The sequence below is a fragment of the Lucilia cuprina genome, chromosome 5, assembly GCF_022045245.1.
Source record: "Lucilia cuprina isolate Lc7/37 chromosome 5, ASM2204524v1, whole genome shotgun sequence".
NCBI lineage: Eukaryota > Metazoa > Arthropoda > Insecta > Diptera > Calliphoridae > Lucilia > Lucilia cuprina.
The window spans coordinates 10511322-10525330 of record NC_060953.1 but is presented as its reverse complement, the minus strand read 5'-3'; the positions used below and the strand labels follow the sequence as shown (position 1 = coordinate 10525330).

Genomic DNA, 14009 nt, shown 5'->3' with positions numbered 1-14009 from the left:
TCTGTTCTAGTTCTGTTTTAGTTCTGTTCTAGTTCTGTTCTAGTTCTGTTCTAGTTCTGTTCTAGTTCTGTTCTAGTTCTGTTCTAGTTCTGTTCTAGTTGTGTTCTATTCTAAGTAGTTCTGTTCTAGTCTGTTCTAGTTGTGTTCTACATATGTTCTAGTTCTGTTCTAGTTGTATTCTAGTTGCATTCTTGTTGTGTTCTAGTTCTGTTCTAGTTGTGTTCTAATTTTGTTCTTGTTTTGTTCTAGTTCTGTTGTAGTTCTGTTCTAGTTTTGTTGTAGTTCTGTTGTAGTTCTGTAGTAGTTCTGTTGTAGTTCTGTTGTAGTTCTGTGATAGTTCTGTTGTAGTTCTGTTCTAGTTCTGTTCTAGTTCTGTTCTAGTTCTGTTCTAGTTCTGTTCTAGTTCTGTTCTATTTGTGTTCTAGTTCTATTCTAGTTTTGTTCTAGTTCAGTTCTAGCTCTAATTTTGTTCTAGTTCTCTTCTAGGTCTGTTCTAGTTCTGTTATAAATCTGTTCCAGATCTGTTCTAGTTCAATTCTAGTTCAGTTCTATATAATAATAACCGCTTTATTAATAACAATCTTTTACTTTCAGGCTGTTTTTGATTTTCTAGCCACAATTAAAGCCTTTAATGTATGCTATTGCTTTAATATAGCTTCAGTTGCATAAAAATATACTATGAATTCTTTCGTTTTTTCTCTCTCTTTCTCTTTCACTATTCCTGACAGTTCAACCGTAACCATTTAACTTTAACTAAATATTTTCAACTATTTCAAGTGGAAACCAAAAACAGTAACAATGAAAAGTATAATAAAAACAAACTATAAATAAACATTAGTTTTATAAAATGGATAAAGTTAATTTGTGGTTTTGAGGACTGGGGTTTTTAATTAAATTAAAATAAACTCATACCCAAAGCAAGCCAAATAAATTATAATAAAAAAGCATTTTAAAGCGTTCAAATTATTAAATTATAAAAAAAAAACAAAGAAAAGCAAACAAACCATAAATTAGATTTAAAACAAAAAAATACCTGATTTCCACCCTGACCGTGACATTTATAAGGATCAACGGCGCCTTGCATGTCGTCCGGTTTGGCGGCTGAATCTAAACACATATCGGTCTCGATATTGGCAATCTGTAAGTGTGTTGTTGATTTTACACAAAAATATATATGCGATACGATTTGATTTTATTTTTTGGTTAAATATAGTTCGGAAAAAAAGAAAAAAGGAAGAAAAGAAAGTTTTTGTATAAAAAAAACTATAAAGTTATTAAAAAAAAGAAGGAAATTAAAATCTAAGAGCATGCCAGAGGCGGGAGTAGAGGAGGTTACCAAATATATGATTCTTATTATAACAAGCTGGCTGATGTGGTGAGTAGAACCCATAACCTTATTTTAATAGGGAAGTGTTCTAGTTTTAGTTTTATTTTTTCTACCATAATTTGTAATTGTTATCAAATTAAATTTTGGTGTTTTATTTTGTAAACGAAATTGTTGCTTTTTAACGGAGCTTGTGGCGGTCGCTGTTTTTTGTTGTCATTCTTTTTTTATGATTTATTACAAACCTGATTTCCACCTTGATTGTGACAGGGATACAAGCCCACCTTCTTTTTCAAATCTTTTTTACGTGCCGGTGAATCCAAACATGTGCGACCGCCAGCACCTAAATTTCTTATCTGTGTTTTTGTTTTGTTTTTTTGTTGTTTTTGTTGGCATAAAAATATATATATAAAATAAATTAGTTTTAGTTAAATTAGTTAGTTTAGTTTTAGTTTATGTAGAGATATATATTAAGCAGGAGATTTTTAAACAATTTTTTTTCTGTGTAGTTTTTGTTCTGTTATATATTCTTGTTTGGAATTAGCGTGGTAGTATTGGGGTAGGAAGGTCAGTTGAGAGGGTTAGCTTTAGCTGGTTAAAGCAATTTTCGGCTTTTGCATTTTATTTTATATTAGAACTAGAATACTTACCTCACCGTAGGCTACAGATTCTCCAGGTATAAACAGTTCAGGATAGACATTGTCTAAATACCATTTAAAACTTTTGCAACCCAAACGTTCACTAAAGAAGAAAGAAAAAAGATATGTTAGAGAAAATATTTTCGAAATTACTTAAGAAATTTAAACCCTAAAAGTATGCAACAATTGTTTGGTTCATGTTTAATGAAATAGAACAGTTCTAGTTTAGATCTATTCTTGTTTAGTTCTAGTTCTGATCAAGTTCTGTCCCAGCTCTACTCTAGTTCTCATATATTTCTAATCTATTTCTGTTCATGTTCTATTCAAGTTCTGTTCATGTTCCGTTCATGTTCTGTTCATGTTCTGTTCATGTTCTGTTCATGTTCTGTTCATGTTCTGTTCATGTTCTGTTCATGTTATGTTTATGTTCTGTTTATGTTCTGTTCATGTTCTGTTCATGTTCTGTTCATGTTCTGTTCATGTTCTGTTCATGTTCTGTTCATGTTCTGTTCATGTTCTGTTCATGTTCTGTTCATGTTCTGTTCATGTTCTGTTCATGTTCTGTTCATGTTCTGTTCATGTTCTGTTCATGTTCTGTTCATGTTCTGTTCATGTTCTGTTCATGTTCTGTTCATGTTCTGTTCATGTTCTGTTCATGTTCTGTTCATGTTCTGTTCATGTTCTGTTCATGTTCTGTTCATGTTCTGTTCATGTTCTGTTCATGTTTCTGTTCATGTTCTGTTCATGTTCTGTTCATGTTCTGTTCATGTTCTGTTCATGTTCTGTTCATGTTCTGTTCATGTTCTGTTCATGTTCTGTTCATGTTCTGTTCATGTTCTGTTCATGTTCTGTTCATGTTCTGTTCATGTTCTGTTCATGTTCTGTTCATGTTCTGTTCATGTTCTGTTCATGTTCTGTTCATGTTCTGTTCATGTTCTGTTCATGTTCTGTTCATGTTCTGTTCATGTTCTGTTCATGTTCTGTTCATGTTCTGTTCGTGTTCTGTTCGTGTTCTGTTCATGTTCTGTTCATGTTCTGTTCATGTTCCTTCATTTTCTGCTCTAGTTCTGTTCTGTTCTAGTTCCGTTTTAGTTCTGTTCTAGTTTCTGTTCATGTTTGTTCATGTTCTGTTCATGTTCTGTTCATGTTCTGGTCATGTTTTGGTCATGTCCTGTTCATGTTCTGATCATGTTCTGTTAATGTTCTGTTCATGTTCTGTTCATGTTCTGTTCATGTTCTGTTTATGTTCTGTTCATGTTCTGTTCATGTTCTGTTCATGTTCTGTTCATGTTCTGTTCACGTTCTGTTCATGTTTTGTTCATGTTCTGTTCATGTTCTGTTCATGTTCATGTTCTGTTCACGTTCTGTTCATGTTCAGTTTATGTTCTGTTCATGTTCTGTTCATGTTCTATTCATGTTCTGTTCATGTTCTGTTCATGTTCTGTTCATGTTCTGTTCATGTTCTGTTCATGTTCTGCTCATGTTCTGTTCATGTTATGTTCATGTTATGTTCATGTTCTGTTTATGTTCTGTTCATGTTCTGTTCATGTTCCGTTCATATTCTGTTCATGTTCTGTACATGTTCTGCTCATGTCCTGCTCATGTCCTGCTCATGTCCTGCTCATGTTCTAGTTCTGTTCTGGTTCTGTTCTAGTTCTGTTCTAGTTCTGTTCTAGTTCTGTTCTAGTTCTGTTCTAGTTCTGTTCTAGTTCTGTTCTAGTTCTGTTCTAGTTCTGTTCTAGTTCTGTTCTAGTTCTGTTCTAGTTCTGTTCTAGTTCTGTTCTAGTTCTGTTCTAGTTCTGTGCTAGTTATGTTCTACTTCTGTTCTAGTTCTATTCTAATTCTGTTCTAGTTCTGTTCTTCTAGTAAGGTATTAAAACAATTGTGGACTTAGAATATTCAGCCCTCCCCCAAAATGTACACAATAAATATAAGACAAATAATGAACTATTTAACAATATGTGGACTTACCATTTTAATCGTTGTTAAACGGTGAAAGTTTTAGTCTTGATAATGGGAAATTTTTTAACGGTAACGGTATTTAGACGTATTTCGATAACGATATTTTAGGGGTAACGGTATTTAGACGTATTTCGATAACGATATTTTAGCGGTAACGATATTACGGAAATGGTATTTTTGCGTTGACGGTAGTAGTAGGTTGTGTTAGCGATACTTCTTGACATTATCGGATTATTATTACAGAACTTTTTTCGAAACTTTATAAACTATTTTTTAACTCAGATTTATTTACTTAATTTTATTTTAATGAAATATATTTCACAAAACTTTTATTTAAATTAACAAGCACTCATTTTTTAAAAATATTAATTTTAAAACACTTTTTTGAAATTTTTTTAATGAAGATATTTATTTTCACAAATTTTATTTTTATTTTATTAAGATACTCTGCTTTTATTTAACTTTTTATTACTTTTTTTCTTAACACTTTTATATGCTTATTTTTAAATATTTTCTTTTTAAATAAATAATTTTACATAAATTTAAATTTAAACTTAAATTAAAACCCACTTTTTTACACAAATTAAATAATTTCTTTTTATCATTACATTTTTTCAAAACTTTTTTTTAATTTTCTTATGATTTTCACTTATTTTTCTTTTTTTATTATTTATCTAATTAAACACGCTTTATTTTCTATTCAAACTTTAAATTAATTTTTAAATAAACTTATTTTTTTAAAAAAGCAAAACCCGATTTTTTGCATATTTTTTATGACCTTTTCGAATATTTTATTTTTTTAACACTTTTTCCTTATTTTTTTCACTTAAACTTTCTTATTTGAATAGATTTTACTTATTTTTTTTATTTATTTTCACTTTTTATTTCAAAACTCTAGATTCGTTACGCGTTTCGATTGAAATTTTCCGAAAATTTTAATTTTTTCCGCCATTTTTCCCGTCCGAATTACACTGCGTAATTAAAATATAAATTGGTTTTGCTGCTTTCCTTTACACTTCATTTGCATGGAAAGTCAGGCTTGCATTTTTAGTTATTTAATAAAACAGAGTTGCTTTTACAAAGTAGTGGTGAGAAGGGAATCTTATGGTAGAAGAAAAGTATAGGACTAAGCTGCGTTTATTAAAGCATAGTTCTAAAAATAGACTATATTTAGTACTTAGCAAACAATTAGCACTATATTTAGAGCTACAATTTAGACTAAATTTAAAACAAATATTAATGCTAAACTATGTTTTGAACTTAATTTATACTTTATTCAAAGCAACTTTAAAAGCTAGTTAAACTTTGGCTATATTCACAGCAACAATTAGAGCTAATCCTTGTGTATTTTAAGCCAAACTTAGAACTCAGCTAGATCAACAATTAAAGTTAAAAATGTATGATAATTTGAACGTTAAAGCTAAACTAATACCTTATTTTGACCCAAATCTTTAGAGCTACAATACACTATGGTGGCCTCCGGTAGGTTAGTGGTTAGTGTTCTAGTCTGGTAGACCGGAGGTGGTGGGTTCGATTCCCACTCGTGGCACAGGCCCTATTGAGGCCTAGGTGTATTTCTTCGGATTTGATGTCTATACATCCTCCTTTCAAACTAACTAACTAACTAACAATACACTATGACTATATTTAGATAATCTAATGCTTAAATAGGATTATCTTCAACAACACTTAACGATAATCTAGGACTAATTAAACTTAATATTCTATTTATTGGAGCTATCTAAGTTGATAAAGAACTATATTTTGAGCAAACGATCATTATATTTAGTGCAGAGTTTTAAACTAAATTTGGACTATTTGGACTACTTTAAATGACTCCTAGAATATGATAAGAATAACAGTATTTAAAGCTAGACGTCGATAATATTATGAACGGCAATTAAAGGTAATTAAAGACTAATTTTTAAATTAAACTTTTGCTTTATTTAGAAGGAACATTAAAGCTAAACTAGTACTATATTTTGTACTAAACATACGCAATATCTAGAGCAAAATAAAGCTAGACTATATTTACTAATTTATAAACTAAACTTTGGTTCTATTTAGAGCAATAGTTAAAGCTAAACTACTACAATATTTTGAGCAGATATTCAAAATAAATTTAGACTATATTAAGAGAAGCGTTTAGATTTAATCTAAGACTATAATTTAAGTTAAACTTAGACATTAAGAGGAGTAATTAAAGCAAAACTTTTACTTTAATTTAAGCAACAATTAAAGATAAACTATGACTAAGTTTTAAGCTAAACTAAGACTTTGACTATGACCATTTTTTTGAGCTAAACGCATGCTATATATAAAGCAGATATTCAAAATAAATTTGGACTATATTAAGAGAAGCGATTAGATATAATCTAAAACTGTATTTTAAGCTAAACTTCGGCTACATTAAGAGGAGTAATTAAAGCAAAACTTTTACTTTATTTTAAGCTACAATTAAGAAAAAACTAGTACTAAATTTTAAACTAAACTAAGACTTTATTTTGAGCTACAATTAAAGATTATCTAGGACTAAGTTTTACGATAAACTAAGACTACATTAAGAGAAGTAATTAAAGCAAAACTTTTACTTTAATTTAAGCTACAATTAAAGATAAACTATGACTAAGTTTTAAGCTAAACTAAAACTTTGACTATGATCATTTTTTGAGCTAAACGCATGCTATATATAAAGCAGATATTCAAAATAAATGTGTACTATAAAAAGAGAAGCGATTAGATGTAATCAAAGACTGTATTTTAAGCTAAACTTCGGCTACATTAAGAGGAGTAATTAAAGCAAAACTTTTACTTTATTTTAAGCTACAATTAAGGATTAAACTAGAACTAAGTTTTAAACTAAACTAAGACTTTATTTTGAAAGATTATCTAGGACTAAGTTTTAAGATAAACTAAGACTACTTTTTGATTTACAATTAAGCTCTAGTTAAATCAGTGATTAAAGCTAATTTTTAAACTAAACTTTTGCTTTATGTAGAAGGAACATTAAAGCTAAACTAGGACCATATTTTGGGCTAAACATGCGCAATATGTAGAGCATAATAAAGCTAGAATATATTTACTAATATCTAAATTTAAAATTGGTCCTATTTTGAGCTTTATTTTAAGCTACAATTAAAGATAAATAAGGATAAAGTTTTAAGTTAAATTAAGACTTTGCTTCTATTTAGAGCGATAGTTAAAGCTAAACAAATACATTATTTTGAGCTAAACGCATGCTATATATAAAGCAGATATTCAAGATAAATTAACTTCGGCTACATTAAGAGGAGTAATTAAAGCAAAACTTTTACTTTATTTTAAGCTACAATTAAGGATAAACTAGGACTAAGTTTTAAACTAAACTAAGACTTTATTTTGAGCTACAATTAAAGATTATCTAGGACTAAGTTTTAAGATAAACTAAGACTACATTAAGAGGAGTAATTAAAGCAAAACTTTTACTTTATTTTAAGCTACAATTAAAGATAAACTAGGACTAAATTTTAAACTAAACTTAAACTTAATTTGGTGCTACAATTAAAGATTATCTAGAACTAAGTTTTAAGCTAAACTAAGACTACTTTTTGAGCTACAATTAAAGATAATCTAGGACTAAGTTTTAAGCTAAACTAAGACTACTTTTTGAGCTACAATTAAAGATAATCTAGAAGTAATAATTAAATAAAACTTAAGTTCTAGTTAAATCAGTGATTAAAGCTGTACTAGGACAATATCTCAAGCAAACTTATACGTATATTTAGAACAGAAATTGAAGCAAAATTTGAACTATATTAAAGATAAACTATTACTAAATTTTGAGCTGAACTTATGCTAAATTTAGTTAAATTATTAGTCAAAAACTTGAAGCACGTTTAGAGCTATAATTATAGATAATCTTGAGACTCGTTTTAAGCTACTCTAGAGAACTTTATTTAGATCAGCGATTAAAGCTAAACTAGAACTTTATTTATACTTTGGAGACTATTAATGGAAAATAATATAAAACTATATTTTAGGCATTTTGAGCTAAAGATCATACTATATTTAGATCAACAATTGAAGCAAAACTAGGACCATATTTAGATCAAAAATTGAAGCAAAACTAAGACCATATTGAAAACTTCAATTCAGATGGAATTAAATGATAATCTAAGACTATACTTTATGTGTAACTTTGACTAATATAGAGCATCAATTAAAGCTAAACAATAGGTATGATATGAGCTAAACTAAGTTTATATTTCGAGCTAATATATAGAAACAAATCTAGAATATATAGAGCAACAATTACATACAATCTAAGACTAATTTTAAAGCAAAATTTTGACTCCCTTTCGAACAACAATTAAATCAAATTAAGAATTATATTTTAAGCTAAACGTATGCTAAATTCAGAGCAGAAATTAAAGCTACGCTAAGACTACATTAGGAACATCGATTAACGATAATCTAGAACTATATTTTAAGTTAATTTTAAACTATATTAAGAGCAACAATTAAACCTTAATAAGTACTATATTTTAAGCTAAATTTAAGTTAAATTTAGATCAAGAATTAAAGTTAAACTTAAACTACATTTCTAGCTACAATTTATGATAATTATTCAGAATAGTTTACTTTAAACTTTACCATTACCGAGATTTCTTCCAAATTTAATGTTTTTTTAATTCTTTATTTTTTTACTTGTTCCAATCCTTTTTTCATTTAAATTATTTTTATTTCAATAAATTTCGATTTTTTTTTATTTATTTAACTTTTAAGTTAACGTTTTTACTCCGTTAAAGGATTTTATTAAAAATTTCCGAAACTTTAAACTTAATCCGCCATTTTGCACGACCGATTTGTACTGCGCAATTAAAATTTGTAATTGTTTCGCTTTTTTTACGTTTTTTTCCCTTTATACGTCATTCGTGTGGAAGGCCAGGCTTGGATTTTTTGTTATTTAAACTTACAGAGTTGCATTTGTAAGGCAGTTGTTTGAAGGGGAGCTTTTTATTGAAAAGGGTTGAAGGTATAAAACTAATGTAGATGCTAATACATCGATTGTGTTTAACTTTAAAGCTACAAGATAATCAAGGTCTGAACTAAAGCTATATAAGGAGCCAAAAACAAAGATAAACTGGTACTACATTTAAAGCTAATTTTAGACTAAATTTAGAGCGGCTTTTAAAATAAACTGGGACTTTATAAAAAAAAAACTACAATTATAGATAATATAGAGATATATTTTAAGTCCAACTTAGATTTATTTTATGACTACAATTAAAATCAATCTAGTGCTATTATTTAGAGCATTTGTTAAATCTTTACTAGAACTCATTTTGTATTTACAATCAAAGCTTTATTTAAAACCTTTTTTTAGTTCTAAACTTAGACTTTCTAGTTACAATGAAAGAAAATCTACGAGTCTATTAGTTAGTCTTAATTTCTAGCAACAATTAAAGCTAAACTAGTACTACATTCTGAACTAAAGTTATGTTATATTATGCTAATCTAGTGGTGTATTTTAAGATAAACTTAAGACTATATTTAGAGCAAATATTAAAGCTAAGATGAGTTCATATTTACAGCTACATTTACAGTAACAAATTGATTATATTTAAAGCAACAATTTAAGTTAAACTAGGACTATATTAGAACTTAATAGAGAATATATTTACAGTTACTATAAGGGCTAAACTAATACCAAATATAACACTACAACTACCAGCAAAACTAAGACATTTTAAACTAAATATAGTCTATATATTAAGAGCAGCTATTAAAATTAAATCAGGACTATATTTTAAGTCAAACTTATACTACATTGATAGCTAAATAGCCACAGATCAGAAATTTTTACAAATTATAAACCTTTATTCTATTTTTTACATTTATACATTAAACTTACACTTTTGTTGTTTTCTGTTAATTTAACTTAATTTTTTCACTCCGTTACACGATTTTATTTAAATTTTCCGAAACTTTTAACTTACTCCGCCATTTTGCACGTCCATCCGATTTCAACTGCGCAATTAAAATGAATAATTGTTTCGCTTTCTTCCTTTACACATACGTTCATCATGTGAAAAGCCAGGCTTGCGTTTTTTGTCATTAAAACATACAGAGTTGCATCTGAAAGGTATTGTGTTAAGAAGATGAGCTTTTGATTGATAACGAATAGGGTTCTATAAATCGACTTTCGAATAATCGAACAATCGACTTTTTGTCGATAAAGTCGACTATTTTGTTCCAAAAAAACGATAACTCGACTATCGTCTATGAAAAAAGTCGAAAAGTCGACTTTGTAAATAAAAGTCGAAAAAGTCGAAAAGAGTCGAAAAAAGTCGAAAAGTCGAAAAAAGTCGGAAAAAGTCAAAATATCGAAAAAAGTCGGAATGTCGAAAAAAGTCGGAAAATTCGGAAAAAAATCGAAAAAAGTCGAAAATAGAAAGAAGTCGAAAAAAACTCAAAAAATTGCAACAAATAAAAAAAATATAAATAAAATTTTTTTATTAATAATAATAAATAATAATAATACAATGTTAAATGGCAATATTATAAATTTACGCTTCTGGCAACTTTATAAATTTGTAACTCTGGTCGGAAAAAGTCGAAAAAAGGCTAAAAGTCGAAAAATCGAAAAGTCAAAAAATCGACTTTTAACTAAATGCAAAAAGTCGAAAAGTCGACTTTTCATAAAATGCAAAAAGTCGAAAAGTCGTCTTTTCGTTTCAACTATAGAACCCCTAATAACGAATAATTTATGTAATATACTTGGTTTAAAACAAACTATATTTTGAGCTGAATTTGGAACTGCATTTAGATCTAGAAGCAAACTATATATTAGTAAAAAATTTACTGTATTCTAAACCCTGTTTTTAAAAAAAAAAATATTTTAATTAAAAAAATATAGTTTTTTGTCAAAACTAAATTAAAAATACTTTAGGTAAAACGGCACAAAATTGATTTTAAATATAAATTTAAAAAAAAATGGCCAAAAAGACAACAGCTCCTAAATTACAAGAAGATATACAAACCGATGAGGAACTAAATACATTTTTAGATAGACCAGGCTTATGTGGTAAAACTGATTAATATTCAAAATCAAAATAGAAAAATTATTTAACAGATGTTTATATATATACAGTTTTAGATATATATTCCGAATGGTGTGGTCCCTGTTTGGGTATGGTGGGAAGTTTAAGAAAGCTTAAATTAGATCTAGGAGGAGATAATTTAAGTTTTGCCATAGTAAGTCAAGAAAACGTAAAAATATTGAAGTTTTATTTCAAAATTTAGAATTTTTAGTGTAAAGCGGATACTGTAGAAGTATTTAAAAGATTTAGACGTAAAAGTGAACCCACCTGGTTGTTTGTAACGGTAACTTAAAAAATATATAGCCTAAATTCTTATATTATTTTACCTTGGATTTTAGAACCACAAAGCTGTAAATATCTTTTTTGGTACCGATGTACCCAAACTGTTTTCCCTAATCTATTCTGAACTTCGTTTAGTTTCTTTAAAAACCCGAAATTTTTATGAATTAAACGAATATCAGCCTATAGAGTTACAACGTCTTAAAATCAAAGAAGAAGCCATAAATAAGGCCTTAGCATTGGAATTTGAGAAAAAAGAAACCAAACGTTTGAATTATCTCTACGATGTCACTAATACCATAATGGAAAATTTGATTGATATGGGTGTTACGATCTTTGGGCCACAAGTTAATCGTGATTTATTAAAAATCATCCTGCAAAGAGGCGAACAATTAAAAATCCAATGCAAAGAACGCAAAACGGTGGTGCTTACCAGAGAACACTTTCAAACTATACACTTTGATTGTCCCAATCCCATAAGAGATGAAGTTTTGGAACAATTAGAGGATAAAGAATTGTTTATTTGCTATTGGAAGGTAATGGGAGATGGTGAAGATGTTGCTAGAATATTAAAACAATTTGCAGAAGATTTACAAATGTCTCACACTGAGCCTACGGCGGATGAAACTGAAGAGTCGGTACTATTGCCGGCCATATTGCAGCCACTGGAGGTTAAAATTGAAGAAAAAATTGAAGGTAAAATTTTGAAATCTATCTATATATATACAGTTTCATATTATTCTATAACTTTTCGCTAGATTCTCAAATGTCTTTAGCTCAATCCCAAGATAAACTTCTTACACCCCCTGGATCCCAAGATTTACTAGGATCTTTGAGGGAATATGAAGAAGACAGCAACGAAGAGGAAATTTATTATCCTGCATTAGATTTAGATTTTCCTACAGACTTTAGAGACTTCGATGAACAGCTGTCAGATAAAGATGAAGTTGATTTGTTTCCTGTGGTAGTAAAAAAGAAAACTAAGACCAGAAAAATTAGCATACCACCCATTTGGACTCCAAATAATCAACGCACTCATGCCGCCCTAATATACACGTATTTCCGTAATCAAACGGTTACATTCTTACCGCCAGATCCAAAACCTGAACCACCATATGTTATAATGGCTTTTGATGTCTATAAGAAGAGAGATTTGATTCTACATGCCGAACGTTATAGGAATGAGGTACCCATGTATGGTTTCTTTACCAGTGATGATGCAGATGAGGCTAAATTTATAACCAATTCTTTGGAGAAGTATAAAGTGCAGACAACGTAAGTAATGACACTTGTAAACTAGGACAGAACTAGAACTGAACTAGAACTGAACTAGAACTGAACTAGAACTGAACTAGAACTGAACTAGAACTGAACTAGAACTGAATTAGAACTGAAGTAGAACTGAAGTAGAACTGAACTAGAACTGAACTAGAACTGAACTAGAACTGAACTAGAACTGAACTAGAACTGAAATAGAACTGAACTAGAACTGAACTAGAACTGAACTAGAACTGAACTAGAACTGAACTAGAACTGAACTAGAACTGAACTAGAACTGAACTAGAACTGAACTACAACTGAACTAGAACTGAACTAGAATTGAACTAAAACTTAACTAGAACTGAACTAGAACTGAACTAGAACTGAACTAGAACTGAACTAGAACTGAACTAGAACTGAACTAGAACTGAACTAGAACTAAACTAGAACTGAACTGAACTTGAACTTAACTAGAACTGAACTAGCACTAAACTAGAACTGAACTAGAACTGAACTAGAATTGAACTAGAATTGAACTAGAACTGAAGTAGAACTGAAGTAGAACTGAACTAGAACTGAACAAGAACTTGAAGTAGAACAGAACTTAACTTAAATTAAAATAAAACAGAACAAGAACTATGTTTGCAATATCAATCTATTATTCCAATATACACTCTCTCTCTTCCTCTTATGCAGCAACGACAAGATCGTCTTAAAAGTTAAAAAGGCCACATCTCACACCATGCTGCAATTGGTTACGTATGGACCCAGCTACGTTAGTCCTAATCTTGTGGTAGCACAAGATGAAGTCTTAAAATTTTTCCCACCCACCTATAAAACTGCCGAACAAGAGTTACAAGAAGAACGAGCTAATTTGGCAAAAGAGACGATAGAAAAACAAGCAAAGAGCATTAAAAAACAAAAGACACCGAAAACTAAAGAGACAATTGAGATGAAAAGACATTCTGATAAACTTTTGGAAACTCAAGACCCTAACACTTTAGTTGAGAGAGCTTTAAGCTTGAATGGTTTGGAAGTGGCTAATGAAACAATCGTTCCTGAAGAAAGTCCTGCTGCTGCTGCTTGAAACTTTAACTTTTAATATTATTTTCCTAAATTGAAAATTTAGTCTTTTACAAAATTACTGATCGTTTGTGAACTATAAAGATTATCTGAATAGTTCTCCAAGTTATTTTGTAAAGAATTAAATTTACAATTTAGTGGAATATACATAATATCCAATTTAAAAAAGTGTATAGTTCTTTGAAAGGTTCAAAATGTAAAATAAAAATTTGTAAAGTGAAAACAAAATGATAATGAAGAAGTAAAGTCTCAGCTCTGATCTAGTTCTGTTCTAGTTCAGTTCTAGTTCAGTTCTAGTTCAGTTCTAGTTCAGTTCTAGTTCAGTTCTAGTTCAGTTCTAGTTCAGTTCTAGTTAAGTTCTAGTTCAGTTCTAGTTCAGTT

At 29.3% G+C, this 14009-nt stretch overlaps 2 protein-coding genes across 2 annotated transcripts in view; both read left to right on the top strand.

Annotated features, from left to right (window-relative positions):
• Positions 1-14009, top strand: part of LOC111686850 — a 17069-nt gene that overhangs the window by 2191 nt on the left and 869 nt on the right. The window lies entirely within an intron of this gene.
• On the top strand, positions 10649-13850 carry LOC111686849 (thioredoxin domain-containing protein 6-like). Its single transcript, XM_023449242.2, has 6 exons — positions 10649-10990; positions 11057-11160; positions 11218-11289; positions 11345-11981; positions 12044-12560; positions 13242-13850. Exons 1-6 carry the CDS (start codon positions 10900-10902, stop codon positions 13630-13632), a joined length of 1812 nt encoding a protein of 603 aa, XP_023305010.2. The 5' UTR covers positions 10649-10899; the 3' UTR covers positions 13633-13850.

Excerpts from the sequence above, each read along its gene's own strand:
- LOC111686849 (XM_023449242.2), top strand. The coding sequence starts at position 10,900 with ATGGCCAAAAAGACAACAGCTCCTAAATTACAAGAAGATATACAAACC. Across the intron at positions 11,290-11,344 it reads CCACCTGGTTGTTTGTAACG|AACCACAAAGCTGTAAATAT; the intron begins GTAACTTAAAAA and ends CTTGGATTTTAG. Across the intron at positions 12,561-13,241 it reads AAGTATAAAGTGCAGACAAC|CAACGACAAGATCGTCTTAA; the intron begins GTAAGTAATGAC and ends CCTCTTATGCAG.